This window comes from Gallus gallus, chromosome 10, assembly GCF_016699485.2.
Source record: "Gallus gallus isolate bGalGal1 chromosome 10, bGalGal1.mat.broiler.GRCg7b, whole genome shotgun sequence".
Taxonomy (NCBI): Eukaryota; Metazoa; Chordata; class Aves; order Galliformes; family Phasianidae; genus Gallus; species Gallus gallus.
This window is the reverse complement of record NC_052541.1, coordinates 1,983,648-1,999,328: the sequence shown is the minus strand read 5'-3', so window position 1 is coordinate 1,999,328 and position 15,681 is coordinate 1,983,648. Positions and strand designations below refer to the sequence as shown.

Genomic DNA, 15,681 nt, shown 5'->3' with positions numbered 1-15,681 from the left:
TCGAAGCAGTTTCATTGTTATTCTCCTAGCAGCGTGCCATTACTCATCGTGACAGTCTATCCTACTGTTCTGAAGCCACAAGAAAAAATATTTAAGAATCGTACACAGACTCTGGCGAGATTTAAGGCATTTCTGTTAACATTGTGGGGTTGCTTTTTGTGTATTTTCTCAAGAGGCTGTTTTACGATTTTCTTTTCCCTCCAAACTTTACTTAGTTCCTTCCTAATATTTAGATTCTTTAAAAACATCCCGAGGCCCCGACTCGCATCCAGCCCCACACACAGCTGGGGCACTGCTGCTATTACCACCCAAGTCGTGGAGTCAACACAAGGTGACACCTGCCCACGGCCCCGGCACGAGTGGGGATCCCTGGGAGCGACTTCAGGAAACCCCATCGCTCTGCACCAAGCCCAGGCCTGAGGTGAAGACTAAAAGATTAATTATCGACCAACTGCAACCTTTATTTCCACCACCTTGCTGCTGTCATGTGAACCTCCCCACAGCTACTGCTGGGTAGGGCCGTCTGTGGATTGCTCTGGCTTGGAACAAAGCTATCTACTCCTGCAAAATGGAAATAACAGCAGTATTGGGGGAAAAAAAAAAAAAAAGAAACGAAGAACTTCACCACGGGGAAATAAAAGGAAAACGTGAATGGTTTGAATACAAACACTCCCCTTTTGTCTGACAGACTTTGGTTAGCTCTACAGCAGAGGGCAAACGATTCTCGTCCCAACGATTAACTGCTATTAAATCATTTTTAATGCAGAAGTCTGGGCAAAATTATTCCACAGTCTCCCCTTTCCTACCTTCCAGCCATTATGGTTTAGATTACAGCACAGAAATACAATGCCCAATTCCCCATTTTTAATTTATTTCTTTTTAAATCAAATACTAAGGTTGATTTAACACAACTGGGTTTAAAACACTTGGAAAACACTGCTCATTTCTCCACTATTATTCTGCATCTATACAGAAGGAAACAATATTCTAACCGTAACTAAAAAGCTGCTCAAACACATTTTCTAGAATATTCTCCTTCATGAAAGTTGAGCTAAAATGGCATTGCATAAACAGCTTAATTTATTTCAGATTTCTTTAATTGTCATCTTTGAATGGGCAGCATCACTCCATTAGAATTAGAACAGTCTGCAGAAGATTTCTTTTAACATTACAGGGTATTTTTGCAAGAAAGAAGCTGGCAGAGAAGCCAAAGACACACTAAAGGAATATAATTCCCACTACAAAATGAAAGGGGGGCAGGGAAGAAGATAAATATTTTCCCTCGCTAACTTTTCCAGTTATAGCTGGAGCAAAATGTTTGCTTAAAAATGTGTTTCCAAATGGATAGTTTCCTTTAAGACGTGCCTTAGATATAATGAAGGTATTTGAAAACCCAGAATAAGTGCTAACTGATTCACAGCTGTGGAACAGCATTCATCTCCCATTGACATGCAAAATACATTGCATTTTCTGCCTCCAGTGTAAATGCACTCACTGATTTTATCAGAAAAATGTCAGCAATCCAAGGTTATTATTTAAAATTACAAAAAAAAAAAAACAACACCCAAATTATTTTTAATGGAAACACAACATTTATCAAAAAATAAATAGACATGTGAAAGTATTGCAATTTTCAGTAATAAGTAGGGACCGTGCCTTCCCTCACAACAGTTAAAAATACGCTGAGATTAATCTAATTAAGTGCTTCATGAATCTCTCCTTTATGCCCTTTCCTAGGAAGCCTTGAGCACCTTTTATGAGCTCTGATGCATTTTGGTTGGCAGAACAGGTAACAAAACAGATGGTCTATAGGAATATCTATATTACCAGACAGAGCCTTATGACTGTTCTAACTCATGCCAGTTTAATCCTCAATTAAAGAGCTTTGTAAACTAGAATTAAGGTTTACAGTGGCTGTCACGCACTTAGGGGAAAAAAGCTACAGCTCACATCCAGAAACAAGGGTTCATCTGGAAATGCAAAGCCTGAAGTTGGGCTTACAGAACTAAAACCTTTGGGGAACGACAGAGGTGAGCAGTGTGACTGCACACAAGCAAGCTCTGCTATCTGTAGCCCGCTAAGCCAAACCAGAGTTACCATCTTGTGTGTTCGCACTCCTCCTCAAGAGACATCAAAAACTGCCCAGACCAGCTTGAATCACTTCAAAAGCAATAAAAGCAACCACCACAATCTTAGAAGAACTGGCATTTCTGCTGCAGTTCCTCCTTTTCTAGTGCTAATACTTCTATAACTTGAAGACCAAATTTGCTCTGTGAGCAGATGCTGAGTTGAAAATGGGAAATATCTCAGTGCTGTGAGCTGACGGCAGGATGGCTCCTGAAGGCACTGGTGGAGGAAAGCTGACATGTGGCACAGGAGGACCCTAAGGATTATGTGGGAAAACCCACATTCTGTGTGGGAATATTCTGCTGCCCTCCAAGGAAGTCCAAAATGCAAAGTTAGGGAACACCTTCTTAAGCTGTCGTGCATCTCTCATTTCACTGAGTGGGCAAAAACCAAGAGGGATGTAACTCAGCAGAGGCCAAGGCCTGGTCTCTCCCGGAGCCAACAGGTACCCGGGGCTGCAGTGCCTCACTGTGCTAAGCTGAATCTACAGCCCCTCAGAGATGAATTGGAGATGTCAGAATATCTAACTAAGCTGTTCCACATCCTGTGTGCTTCTTAAATGTTTTAAAAGCCCAGTGTAAAAGGGAAATCAGTCCAATGACCCAGAGTTTGATCACTGCTTCAACTCAAGTGAGGAAGAGCTTACGCTTAGGTTACTAAAGGGATCTGGTAATGAAAATGGTACAGGTAGGCACAAATGCATGACTTTTAGGAAACAGGATGTATGCACTTACAACTACAGCAGAGATGTATGATTATGTACAACTCAAGGACCACCTAGCAATCATTTAAGCAGTATTTTATGATGCTGAGAAAGAACAGAAGGCCGTACATCCAGATTTGACGTGAAAACTTCCTGGTTTTGCAGTGCCTACTTATGTGGGACATTCTCACCTATTTTTTGAGTCAGTAACAAAGTGATACTTACACAGGGCCCAAACAGCTCGGCAAAACTTACCAGGTAAGAAGAAAACAGAGCATTTGTGAAAGATTAAATCACGTGTTTGCATTTTTCAACTGTTACAATACTTACCTCTGCCTTTAAATTCAAACTAGAAATTCCACACGCTTTTAAATGTATAATCTCTACGCAGTTGGTTTCTGTTGGTTTTGTGCCTATCCCTAAAGCAATATATAAAAATGTAAACCTAGCTGTACATCAAACAGCACCGCCCCCACACATGCGCACACTGAAAATTGCTAAGAAGCTAATATTGGAAAATAGGTAAAAATGGGGATTTTTAGAATGCTGACTGCAAAATACAGGTGATTTAATGAGTGCACAGAGCACACTTCAGAGCTGGGAGTAGATATAACCATCCCAGCTACGGAGGATTTTCCTCACTCTTCTATCCCGGGTGCCGAGGTACAGAAGCTGACAGCAAGCCAAAAACCTCAGCGGTCCATTCTCTGCACTTCAAGAGGGGTTAATACCACTTCAGATACATTTAACATTTGAATTACTCTCAGCCATAACTTTAATCATGCCCTAAGATTCAATGCAGAGTTAATTCTAACCTCCCAGAAAAGAGGAAGAACTCAGCTCAAGTTTAGCTGAGCTCTTCTCATACGCAATGTATCACGGTCAATTATTTGTTTAATTCAGCTTAATAGCTCCCAAATTCATGCCCTAATGAACTGACACCGGCAAGCTGTCAGCACCGTCAGGTCACATCTAATCTGATGGAGATGAAGCAAACATGAAGCTACACCATGCCAGGTGTAGCGCAGGAGGCCAAGTAGTATACAAGTTTCTCATTCTCAAGCATTACTACTTTTAATTTTATCATTCTCATTGTCTGAACACAAGTTTCATGTCATAATTTCACAGCACTTTAGTGCTAATACGTGAAATGTGTGATATTAGCACAGCACAAAACTTACACTAAGCAGCTAGAAAATAATGAATATGTGCCAATGAATGGCTTCCTGAGCCTGCTTTGAAACCTGACCCAGAAGGGCACTTGAGCAAACAAAGCTTTCACTGCAGTCAGCGAACCACCTGCTTACATATAAGCACCAGCTTAAGCACTTTGCTGTGCAAACTTTCTGTGGGGTACATTACCTGAACCCCAGAGGGCTGTTTTGCTAGTGCTGGCAGCGGCAGTTCCTGCAGCCTGTCCTGTAATTTCCTGGTTTACTCACCACAAACAATGGAAAGCCTTTGTTCTGCACACTGCTTCTGACCCAACTGGGATAGTTTCTAGATTTCTGTGTCTTGCATGTAGCAGTAAGTGATGCACTTTGTCTTCTCCAAAAACAAGACCCGGTGCAGGGGGAGGCAGGAAGCCAATTCCAGCAAATTACTTTCTTAACAGCCCAATGGAGAGAGCAGTCAAAACCAGAAATGTGAAGGAGGAAAGGCAGGCAGGTCGGCCACTGCCACTCTTCCTGTCTCCCATAAGAATGAATATTACCAATATCAGGAAGTAGCAGAAAACCAACATTTGTGAGGCACTGAAAATGTTACTGAATGCCTCATTCCTGAGCCTCGACAAGAGGGCTATCCACAGAATTAGAAAGTTTGAGAAAAGTAATTCTCCAAATGGTGGGGCATTTTGTATTCTTTCCACATGACTTTGCTGTCTTTGAGCCTCATCCTGTAGTCAGTAAGCAGATAATTTTCTTTTGACTAATAGATCTGATAATCAAGCTAATTTGTAATTAATTAAGCACCACTTAAAATGATTGTTAGCTCCAACTTCTTCAGTCTTATCACAATTTGAAGCTATTCTGAGCCCATCAAGATCTGATCCCATCAGTAAGAGAAAGGGTAGACTGGCCTAAACCTTTTACACGGATTCCTAGACGGGAATCATCTAACTGACAGCCACTTGACTCCACAATCAGACTATATTTGAAGGTTTTAAAGCAGAAGTTGGCAGTGTCAGTGATGCTAAAGAGGCGCTACAGTCTACACTTGCTCTTGGCTTAACGGTCTGCTGAAAGCAGGTAGCAACTGCTGGCAGTCGATTGAAAATAGGCACATACGTGACTTGTAAGAGCATGTCTTTACCTGTTGATACCTTCCTTAGTGTAGAAGATTGAATAGGTGAGGTTGTCTCCCTGCGGGTCTGACACCGGTGTCCGCCACGTCAGCCTGATGAAGCGAGTGGAGACGAGGGTGGCCACGACGTCCCGAGGGGCTGTAGGCAGTGGTCCCGTTGTAGCTGGTGCTAGATGGTCATTAGTGGCACTGGTCAGTGAAGTGGGAGGTAATGTTGGGATGGCAACATCTTGTCATGTGCAAACATTGGGGAATATGAAGGGCAAACATCACCACGGTTTAAAAAAAGAAAACAGGGAAAAAAAAAACAAAAGAAATAAACAAAACCACGATGGGAAACAAAACAAAATGAACACACACAAAAAAGGCCATTAAACTGAAGGCTGACATGCAGGCAAAGGTAACTACTGGAAACTAATGGGAAGTATTAAAGGACATGTCACTGTCGAGCAGGCAGACCAAATCTCCATTGTAATGGAAGTGGCAAGGGAGAGGGAAGGGTGAAGGCTGAAGGCTGAGGATAAAATATGGCCTCATAAGAGGACATACCAGCAGCACACAGTATTTCCATGCCTTTGTAAACCAGGTGTAATACCAAGCATTTTCAAATAAAAAACCAACCAGTGTAATCTATTCAAGAACACATCCAGACCCCATTTTCTACTTTTTTTCATTAACATGCAGAATTCATTTGTACGATTCTCAATCATTAGCACCAAAAAAGGCAGATGGAACACACCAAACCCCTTGGAGGGGGATGTACTCCAGGCTGTGCAATTAAGGGCTGGAGTCAGCTCACATAGCTGCTTCTGACTGCTTGGGTCCCACCTCTGCACAGGACGTGGTGACAGCCCTGGCACAGCAGTGGACACAGAGCCGTGTTCCCAACCTCCCCCAGGATCATGGCTGTCTTTCCATCACGGCTCTCAGATTTGACACGGCCTTTTAGGAAGATGCTAACAGGCACAAACAACTCGGTTCACATTACGTGGAGGCTTTATGAACTTTTCTGTGCTAAGTCATGCACGTTTTCCTACGTTACTGCTTTAAAGCTAGCCTAAATCTCCAGGATTATTGCATTAAAAGGTTGACAAGTTAAGAGCAAAAGTTGTAACGTACAAATAGCTGTTCTCCAAATCCTATTAAAGCAATCCATCCGGTAAATCTAACAGTAATATTCTGAGCAGCTGGACCCCAATTACCACAGGGTATTACAGGAAACACAAACGGTAACAGAAACCCAAAGTTCACGATACCTTGAATTTTCCTGGATTCTTAATTATTTACCAAGCTTAAGCCACTCACTGACATTTTCCACACCACAGTCCCCACTGCCAAATACATTTATTCACTTGCTAATGATGGAAACTAACTAAAATGGCTCCAGTCTTCCCAAGAAAGGAGTTCAGAATGAGCACGGCTCTCGGAGAGAGCTGCAGCACCTCCATCTGAAGAGCCACCGCAATGCCATGCATGTCACAAGCATCAAGGAGACACAGAAATGAACTATAGGAAGCACGCTAAATGAGTTCTTGAATTCACAGAGCTCATTTTTGCATTTCTGTTGTCAGCCACCACTGAAAACGGTAGAAGAATAAAACAGTTGCTTTTACCAGATGAGCACAATGTTATGCCTTTCTTCTTGCTTTGATACCGAACTCTGAACTTTTCACTTCAGTACCTTCACTTTCAAGGACTCTGCAAGGCTCCCAGAGCCAGCAATATACGTCTTGAATTGAAAATACTCCTCACAGACAGGTAAGTGCACAAGGACATCTCGTTAAGCACCCTCCAACACCATAGAATCATAGAATCGCTAAGGTTGGAAAAGATCCACAGGATCATCCAGTCCAACCATTCGCCCTTCACCAATGGTTCTCGCTAAACCATGTCCCTCAACACAACATCCAAACGCTCTTTGAACACCACCAGGCTCGGTGACTCCACCACCTCTCTGGGCAGCCCATTCCAGTGCCTGACCACCCTTTCAGAGAAGCAGTATTTCCTAACGTCCAGCCTGAACCTTCCCTGGCGCAGCTTGAAGCCATTCCCTCTAGTCCTATCACTGTCACACGAGAGAAGAGGCTGACCCCCAGCTCACCACAACCTCCCTTCAGGTAGTTATAGAGAGCAATAAGGTCTCCCCTGAGCCTCCTCTTCTCCAAACTGAACAACCCCAGCTCCTTCAGCCACTCCTCATAAGACCTGTGCTCCAGACCCCTCACCAGCTTTGTTGCCCTCCTCTGGACACGCTGCAGGGCCTCGATGTCTTTCTTACAGTGAGGGGCTCAAAACTGGACATGGTACTCGAGGTGCGGCCTCACCAGTGCTGAGTATAGGGGGACAACTACTTCTCTGTTCCTGCTGACCACACTATTTCTGATACAGAACAGCAACAGATCACAACTTACCATTCTCCAATGCCCTACTTCCAACCAATGGCAAACACCATTACTTCATGTTCACTGCTAAATCTAAACTACTTTTTGTCCCCATAAGAAGATTTCCTACAGGAGTGCACCTTTATTAACTACTTGCATTGGTAGTATTATATAAAACCATGAAACAGTTTGAAGGAAGCTGCTATAAATACATATCAGTGCTGTACAACTGCACCAGACAAATGCAGCATCCGCTCAGCCATTCCCTGAACTCTGATTTACGCTTCCCACACTTTGTAAAACTATTTAGCATATGAAATGCCTCCCTTTTAAAATACAGAAAATAAAGATATTTCAGAAATACCCATCACAAGAGGCACTTGCTATAGAAAGTAAGTTTTTATAGCCATCATTTCAGTTGCTGCTTTAACTCTAGGCAGAAATTAATTTCTACTGTATGACCATATGAAACTCTAAAGAGCTGCATTAGATGGGCCATTCTTGGGAACAGCAGCTCTGCGAGCAGAATTGGGATACCTTTTCACACTCAGCATGTGTGAAACCACATACCTTTCATTACCTTATGTTAGCATTTTGGTGTCCACCACATATCTTAATCCTAACAGCTGATTTGTGTCAAATCACACACTTCTGACCAAAAGGATGCATCCCACCTATCTCTGTAGGTAATGGTGATGTCTCTACCATCACTGTAGTTGGCTAAAACATAACACAAATATTTTAAAAATAATTACATTGAGACAAAAGGCTGAAGTTGGTTAGATGGATGCCCCATCCCTGGAGGCATTCAAGGCCAGGCTGGATGTGGCACTGGGCAGCCTGGTCTGGTGGTTGGCAACCCTGCACATAGCAGGGGGGGTTAAACTAGATGATCATTGTGGTCCTTTTCAACCCAGGCCATTCTATGATCTGTGATCTAAGTTCTAAAACACACCTCCCATACTCCTACATTGGCCGGCCAGTCTAATGAAGAAGATCCATAAGGGACCCGCATGCCCGGAGGCCCTGCAGGCATCAAACTGAGGAGCCTGGCAGAGCTGCCAGCACCTCTCCAGGTTCAGAGAACCTCGGTTTTCTCCTCGTGCAAGATTCAAGCCTAGGAACACTTCTCCTGACAGCATTACGGGTAGATCGGTCACGCACAACAGAAGATCGGTGGCATATGAAAAACAAACTGTGAACCAAAGGAAAGCACAAAGGATGTGTAAATCCTATGAGCGAGGTAAGCTGTGAAGAGAGAATTCAGTTCACCCACGGAAAGCCGCAATGAACTCACTCAGAAGCAGTGCAGCACTGCTGGCAGCCGTGGGATGCACTCAGAGGAATGGGTTCCTTCCTTTCCTTCTCTCCCCATTCTTCCTCACAGTGCCCTGAGCGCCATTGCAAACTGATTTGTACACAGCCATGTGAGCAGACTGCTCAGCAGTGCAGAGCTGTGTTAATGAGTAATTACAATGAAATTAGCTTTAATGCCAATAAGGGAGCAGCTTTATTACTTCAAGCTTTTAAGCACGGTGTAACAAGTCACATGCAAACAAGTCTTTTCTTTCTAATATTTCAGCAATTTTAAAAAGCAGCCCCACGCTAGAGGACTCCTTCCAGGGCAGTCACACATTAATCTTTTTTTAAATGTAAAAGATGCATATTCAGCTAGTGACACGCTAAAAACAGAGAAAACGAATGAAAAATGCTGCATGCCAGACATACATATACAACAGATTCATCTCTTCAACCACTGCTGCTAATTCAATTCTTCTGAGCTCGTGTTTCTCTAAGGGCTCAGGACCAAACCTTTGCTCGATGCAGCGTCCCACAGAGAAGCAGCACATTGCCTTCAGCAGCATTTGAACAAAATCCTTCAGCAAAACAGCTGACACAAAATGAAGTGCTGTCCTTAAACCCGGGCTGCAGAGCAGCTGGGCTGCAGCGGAGGGCTGAGCTTGAAGAACTACGTGTTGCTACAAGGAGGCACTGACAGCGCCACAATGCAACTTCAATTCTGGATCAGTAGATAAGGGGAGCTGGTTGATTCATCTGTCTGCATCTAACGAATTTAAAAGCTAAAAAGAAGTCAAAGCAAAATATTTCAGTCAATTTTCTGCTTTGTAATGTATTTTCTAAGGTTTACGCAGTAACCTGGGCAACAAAACAATGTCCAAACTCCTACACAAATACAGTACAAACAAATACTGAAACACGAGAAGAGGCAGCAGAGAAATGAGCACTTTTTGGATTTTCTAATTAGGAGAAATGTAGATTTTCCTAACTGGCCGCTGTGGTCCTCTGTTGCCTGCAGCACCCTGGGCTCTAAGGGACACCACCAGGTAGCCTGGTGCGTTTGTGCATCAGTCCCACGCACCTCAGTGGCAGCAGCTCTTCCTCGTGCAGTGTAAAGCACAGCAGTGAGATAACAAAGAGCTGCAGCACGTGCCTGCGGTGCTGTTCGGTCATACCCAGCTCAGGATACTGATGCAATCTTTTAAAAACAACTGTCAAACATACCACACCTGAAAGGCAGCAATTGAAATGCTTTATTTGTTAGATAATGATCAGAAATATTTTCCACGTTGTCCAGCCCCTCCGGTTTAGATTTCCCTTTTCCTCCTTGTTCCCCCCAGTGGCACATTATTGGCACGTTTGTGGCTTCCTGCAGCTCTGGGCAATAACATCCCAATTATAACGTCGGACACACGACACAAAGAGCCAGCAATGGTATCTGCCTTCAGCTTTGCTGCTGCCATCTGAACGGCCCCATCCTCAGCTACATTGTACACAACAAGATGGCAATCCTACAACCTACATATGAAGACTGTACAAGTATTTAGGAAATCAAGGTGCACAAACACTTGAGGATCAGGTGTGTGGCCACAGTTAGGCTATCCTTGGCCATAGTGGAGTGCTTAGAAAGCCACAGCTTCCATGGCTGCCAAACGAGAGCAGCAGGCATCTTCCTCCTGGTGAGGAGCAAGGACAGCTGGGAATTTCCTAAGCATCCTTCCAGTGCAGAAGGAAGCCTTCCTGAAACGTTCCTGTAGCCTCACCCTCAGAGGACACAGAGAACAAGGCAAGGGGAGAGCACAACAGCCCTGGTCAGCAGCAAATTCAGGGCACCGAAGAGCCGTGAATGTAACAGCACTGCAGAAGAAAGAAAGCCCTCTTTATAAGGACTTCAGAGTAGCTTTATAGCTTTTGAGTGTAAATAAGGCCTTGGCTTCAGTAACAGAGACTTGATGCTGCAACTAAAAATAGCAAATTACTATTTTGCCAGAAAATCTGCAAGAAAAACATGACCTCAGACACTCAGATCTCTAAATGCCCTGGAAAGTCTAACTGCAAGGAGGAGGTACTCAGAAGTACCAACGTTCAAACGTTGATTTTCTGTACTCCAATTAAACTGTTTACTCAGTAAACTATATTTTGTACATTGCTATTTAGCTGATTCCAGAAAGGCAATCCACACTTTCACAGGTTTGCACTGGCTCAATGTAGTGCTCTGTTTCCCTCGGTTGGAGCTCAGTCTACGGTATCACTTCTAGTGCCTGGCAGCAGAAGGATTTGCCTTTGATCGGGATTAAGAGGCTGTGATACTTCAAAAAGTCACACTGAAAAAACACAGACTTTTTTACTATTTCTAAATCATTTTCCTTCATGGTACTCAAGAAATACAACAGTAGCACACTGCAATGCATTAAGTATGAAATAATAAAACGAGAGAGCCCCAGGACTGCTGCTGTCCCTTAAAACTTTGCCTTTTGCCATCCCTGGGTTTTCACCTGCACCAAACTGCTGTCCCTCTCCATTCAGTTTCCTTGCACACGTAGGACAGAAAGGACATCACCTCGTTACTCCTAACGGTCCCCTGCTTACCATAAACAAAGAAAACATGTATTAACTGGCACAAATAAGTTCCCACAGGACAAATGGTTGAAGTTGGTACTTCGTCTCAATGGATCGTCTACAATGACTGAATCACTTCCTTCCCTTGGAAAAACTAATTAAAAGAAACATACCAGGCTCCTATTCTTTTACTAAGAGGTGCTTTCATGGAAACTGAACAAGGCATGAATCAGAAATGGAACTGAGGGTGAATTAAAATAATTTCTGCTGTATACAATGAATGCATTCTGAAACTCCTGGATGTCACAATGACAGTCAGCAGCAGCTCCATTTAACTGCTGTGAGACAAAGACTTGTGTCTGCATGGCACAGCCATGGAAAGACAGCAGAATTTAATTGTTCATAGCAAATTCAAGGTTATGCCAACAGTTGTATACAAAACTGTGGGTCGTGAAGTAACCTTCTGTGTGATTTTACTATACAGGGAAATTTGCCAAAAAAGAAGAAAATGTATTAGAACAATTTGGGCAACACTTACAAGAAAGCCCAACTGTGGCCAGCTGGACAGAAAGCCCACTGACTTTGAGACTGCACAACTCATTCAGAAATGCAAAGCACAACTGACCCTGTAAGGGCTGCCACATGACTGCAGGACTATGTATCAGTGGTATATCAAGGACGACAGGCCCCAGAAATAAAATGCATGGAGCTTTTATGATTTATACAGCTGAGTTTTATACATTATTTGCTACAATTATCTGAAAACCCCTCACTATTGCTCACCATTGGATGTGTAAGACATTCGGTAACAATAAGATGGAAAAAAACCTGGATCTTTGGATTTTTTTCCAGTAATGTTTTACTTCATGACACATTCAGATGGCAGCATTACCCTTAAATCTCGTTTCACCACTCCATCTGGCCAAGGAAAGGTCCAAGTTGCCAACAACTCTCCACCCTGGGCATCTCTTCCGTGCATTTATGCATTGGTCTCATTAACAACACACTCAAGGTCTGTAGTATTGCCAGGAGTACTGTAACGTGTTCTGCTGCTTTATGATCCTCAATCAGCTGTCTCCTTCCTCCTGCAAGCAGCCCCCTGGGGATGAGCCGGATCAGGACCCATGGCACAGTGAGCACAGCAAAGAGGGCCCTCGCTTCCTCACATCATCCTGAAGAGAGAAGAGGGCTGCAGCCCAGGATCCAGCACAGCTCTCACAATCTACTTTGTGCCCAGCAGCCATCAAAAGAAAGAAATGAACGAGGAAATGTCACCTCCCGCTCTCCCTCAAACACAAGCACTCATTTTTTTTACAAAATGCAATGGAAATACCTACTTGTTTCTCTATTCTGGCATTTTCCACCTAAAGCAGACAGATTTTTTTTTGTTTAGTTTGTTGTAGTTGCCTTAGATTAATTTACACTGCCACTGGGAACGAGGACTATTATTTACTCTTCACTCAATACACCCTACTCACAAAAAGCTCACCAAGAAGACATACAAGCAAACTCCTATCTAATAGAAAGCAACTATAATTTTTAAGTGTTCATTTGGTCCTATCTCCTAATGTAAAATGGACACTGAATAAATCGTGGGTGCATAAACAAACCGACAAACACATTTTCTGACAATGAGCCCATTTTTCAAAGGAAGTCATAAAATCCATGACGATGAAGTGCACTCCTCCCTTTTTCATCTCATGATGAAGTGCTCTGGTGCAGAGGAAACAACCTGATGTTTTCCTGTCTCACAAAGCAGCCATTAGTGAGGTGGGACGGCCCGGTGACGCACTGGACACAGCAGAGAAAGGCAGAACCCCACCGTCCCCATCAGACAGCAGTGGGCCATGGGAGGAGGTAAGGACAAAAAGCCCCCATTCGGATCACAAGACTCACGCTGTGAAAAAAAAAGAGGGAAAGAAGCCAACCAGATCTCAATCTATCCCCAAGGAGTTTAAAACTACCTTTAAACAGATTTTACTATTGGAAAGGAATTCAAACCATAACTACATATTGCAAAATGATAGACCAAGGAGTCCAAAATCCTAAACACAACACACATGTAGGACCCAAGGCAGTAGAAATGCACCTGAACGCACCTAATAACCCTGCACAGGTTAATGCAAATGCTCACCAACTGAGCTTCTATGCAGAATTAGAGTCTCTTTAGAACAGTGGAGTCTGCATCAACAAGCCGTAATTCCACCTTAATATCTCATAACAGGATAGCAATTATTTTACTCCAACAGCAAATGTGCTACATTTGAGTGAAGCTCCTTCTGGAACAGCAACTAATAAAACCACCACATATATTTTGTAAAGTGCTCATTCACAAAGCACGTGGAGCCTCCTGCCTGTCTCAGGAGTGAGGAAAGGCTGCTCCCTCAGCCAGAAGTTTTGCTGGGGCTCTGCCAGTCGCTCCTTCTCTTGCGCTGAGCAAACCACTCCACCGTGCCTTCACTGCCATCCTCACCTTTTTTCTTTGGCTGTGATTTCCAGTTTTCTCTTACTGTTTGCATTCCCAGGGCCACAGCTGCTGTTGATGCTGTGAACGCTACAAACAGTTAAATGCAACTATTCCGACAAAGCAGGTTTAGGACAAAATCACTGCCTTGATAGCAGAGCAGTACCAAAATACCAAAGTCACAATCTCACTATACTACCTGCCTATCTCAGGATGCTTTTTCCAGTAAGAGGTTCATCACTCACTTTCTCCCATTTCTTGGTAGCAGCCCAAACTAAAAGGCAGCCATCCATCCTGGAGCTGCAGTCACTAATCCTCGAGGTGGAATTCCTGCTCCTGCCCCACTTCTTGGGGGGAACTCTGTTTCAAAATCAAGTGTCACCAAAGTATTTTACTCAAATGACCACAACGGCCCTCCAAGTCACCTCTGGATATAATGCCCATCTTCTTACCTAGGATGCAACTGGGTACTTGTCTCCCATTGACATGTGTTGATCCAGAGGTGGCGACGGTGCACACAGGTTTACCTGAATGCCTACGTGGCGCTCCCTGATGCTTAGATGTGAGATGCCATTTCCCTCAGTCGTGGGCCTGCTGATGCTCCAAGGAGCTCTGTGGCAACAACTCCGGCAAGCTTTCAACAGATGAGATTGAACTCCTATGTCAAACTTTTAATTGTTTCTGTTAGTTTCTTCCTCAAAGACCTACATATTTAACTACTTGTTTGTAGATAGTGCACCCTTTTTCCTCTACTGCTAACAACTGCATAAGCTTGCTTACCACAGGTTACACCAGATATGCTGTTTTTACAGCAACTAGATGAGGTATCAGGATGTTTGAGAATTCAGCAGGCTGACTTGAATCCAAAGGTGAAGCATCTACCACTGAAACACAGGAGCACCTATTAGCTCTGTGACTTATGACTAAGAAAAGCGAACCCAGGTATGACTTTCCTCTTTCTCATTATTTTCCTTTAGCACCTTCTGTAATAACGTGTCAGCAGGAAAGGCATGTAGAATCCTTTTGTCTTTGGAAGACTGACTCCCTACAATTATCGGGCTCCTTTTTTTTTGGTGGGGGAAGAGAAGGGAAAGGAGGGGAAACAATCCCTGCAATGAAATGCTCCATCAGGATATTTCTAATGCAGTGAGAACACTGACAATTGGCAGTTAGTTTCAATACAGAAATTAGCCAAATTTCGATGCATATTATTAAAAAATGAAAACCATCTTTAATTGTTAGATTTATTTAATTCCCATACGGTATAAAAAGCATAAGCCTCTTTGGGATATGTTGTCAACTCAGCTGGGAAAATATGAGACATCAGAAGCAAGTCTTCTCCTAGGTTCAGCTATTCAACCGTACGAATCCTATTACACATGCAACCAAACTGAAAACCAACCCTTTTTTCTTTTTCTCCAAATGGCATTCAGCTGTCTCTGATATTACTGTATAATTTAGCAACTCTGAAATATAAGCAACCAATTAAGACCATATCCATGCGTTTGTTCCCTCCCTCTGGTGTGAGACTGACACAATCTGATATTTTCCTGTACAACATGAGGCTAGGATCACTTACAAATTAAGGCTACTTCTGTCAATCTTCACGGCCCTGTTTGTGAATAATAATGGAACTGCCTTCAGAGGACAGAAGAGATCTCAAGCTAGAGCTCATTCTTCCTATTATCCTCTCCACCTTCAAAGGAATCATCAAAAAACCCTAAAAATAATCATCCCTTGCAACACAGAGAAAGCATCCTCTATCTCCAGTTGATGTTTTTCACCATGATAACTTTTGTTTTCACCCAATACCTACAGGCCATCCGGCAGCAGGGAATCAGCCA

The 15,681-nt window shown here is 43.3% G+C and overlaps 1 protein-coding gene across 29 annotated transcripts in view; it reads right to left on the bottom strand.

Moving 5' to 3' along the window:
• NEO1 (neogenin 1) overlaps positions 1 to 15,681 on the bottom strand; it is a 279,790-nt gene that overhangs the window by 43,140 nt on the left and 220,969 nt on the right. For 24 of the 29 annotated variants that reach the window (XM_040706582.2, XM_046898900.1, XM_046898908.1 and 21 more), the window contains one exon: positions 5,144 to 5,363. In XM_040706582.2, coding sequence (XP_040562516.1) covers positions 5,144 to 5,363 — 220 coding nt within the window. The remainder of the gene's footprint in view (positions 1 to 5,143; positions 5,364 to 15,681) is intronic. The other 5 variants (XM_040706589.2, XM_040706592.2, XM_040706593.2 and 2 more) reach the window with 1 other exon arrangement.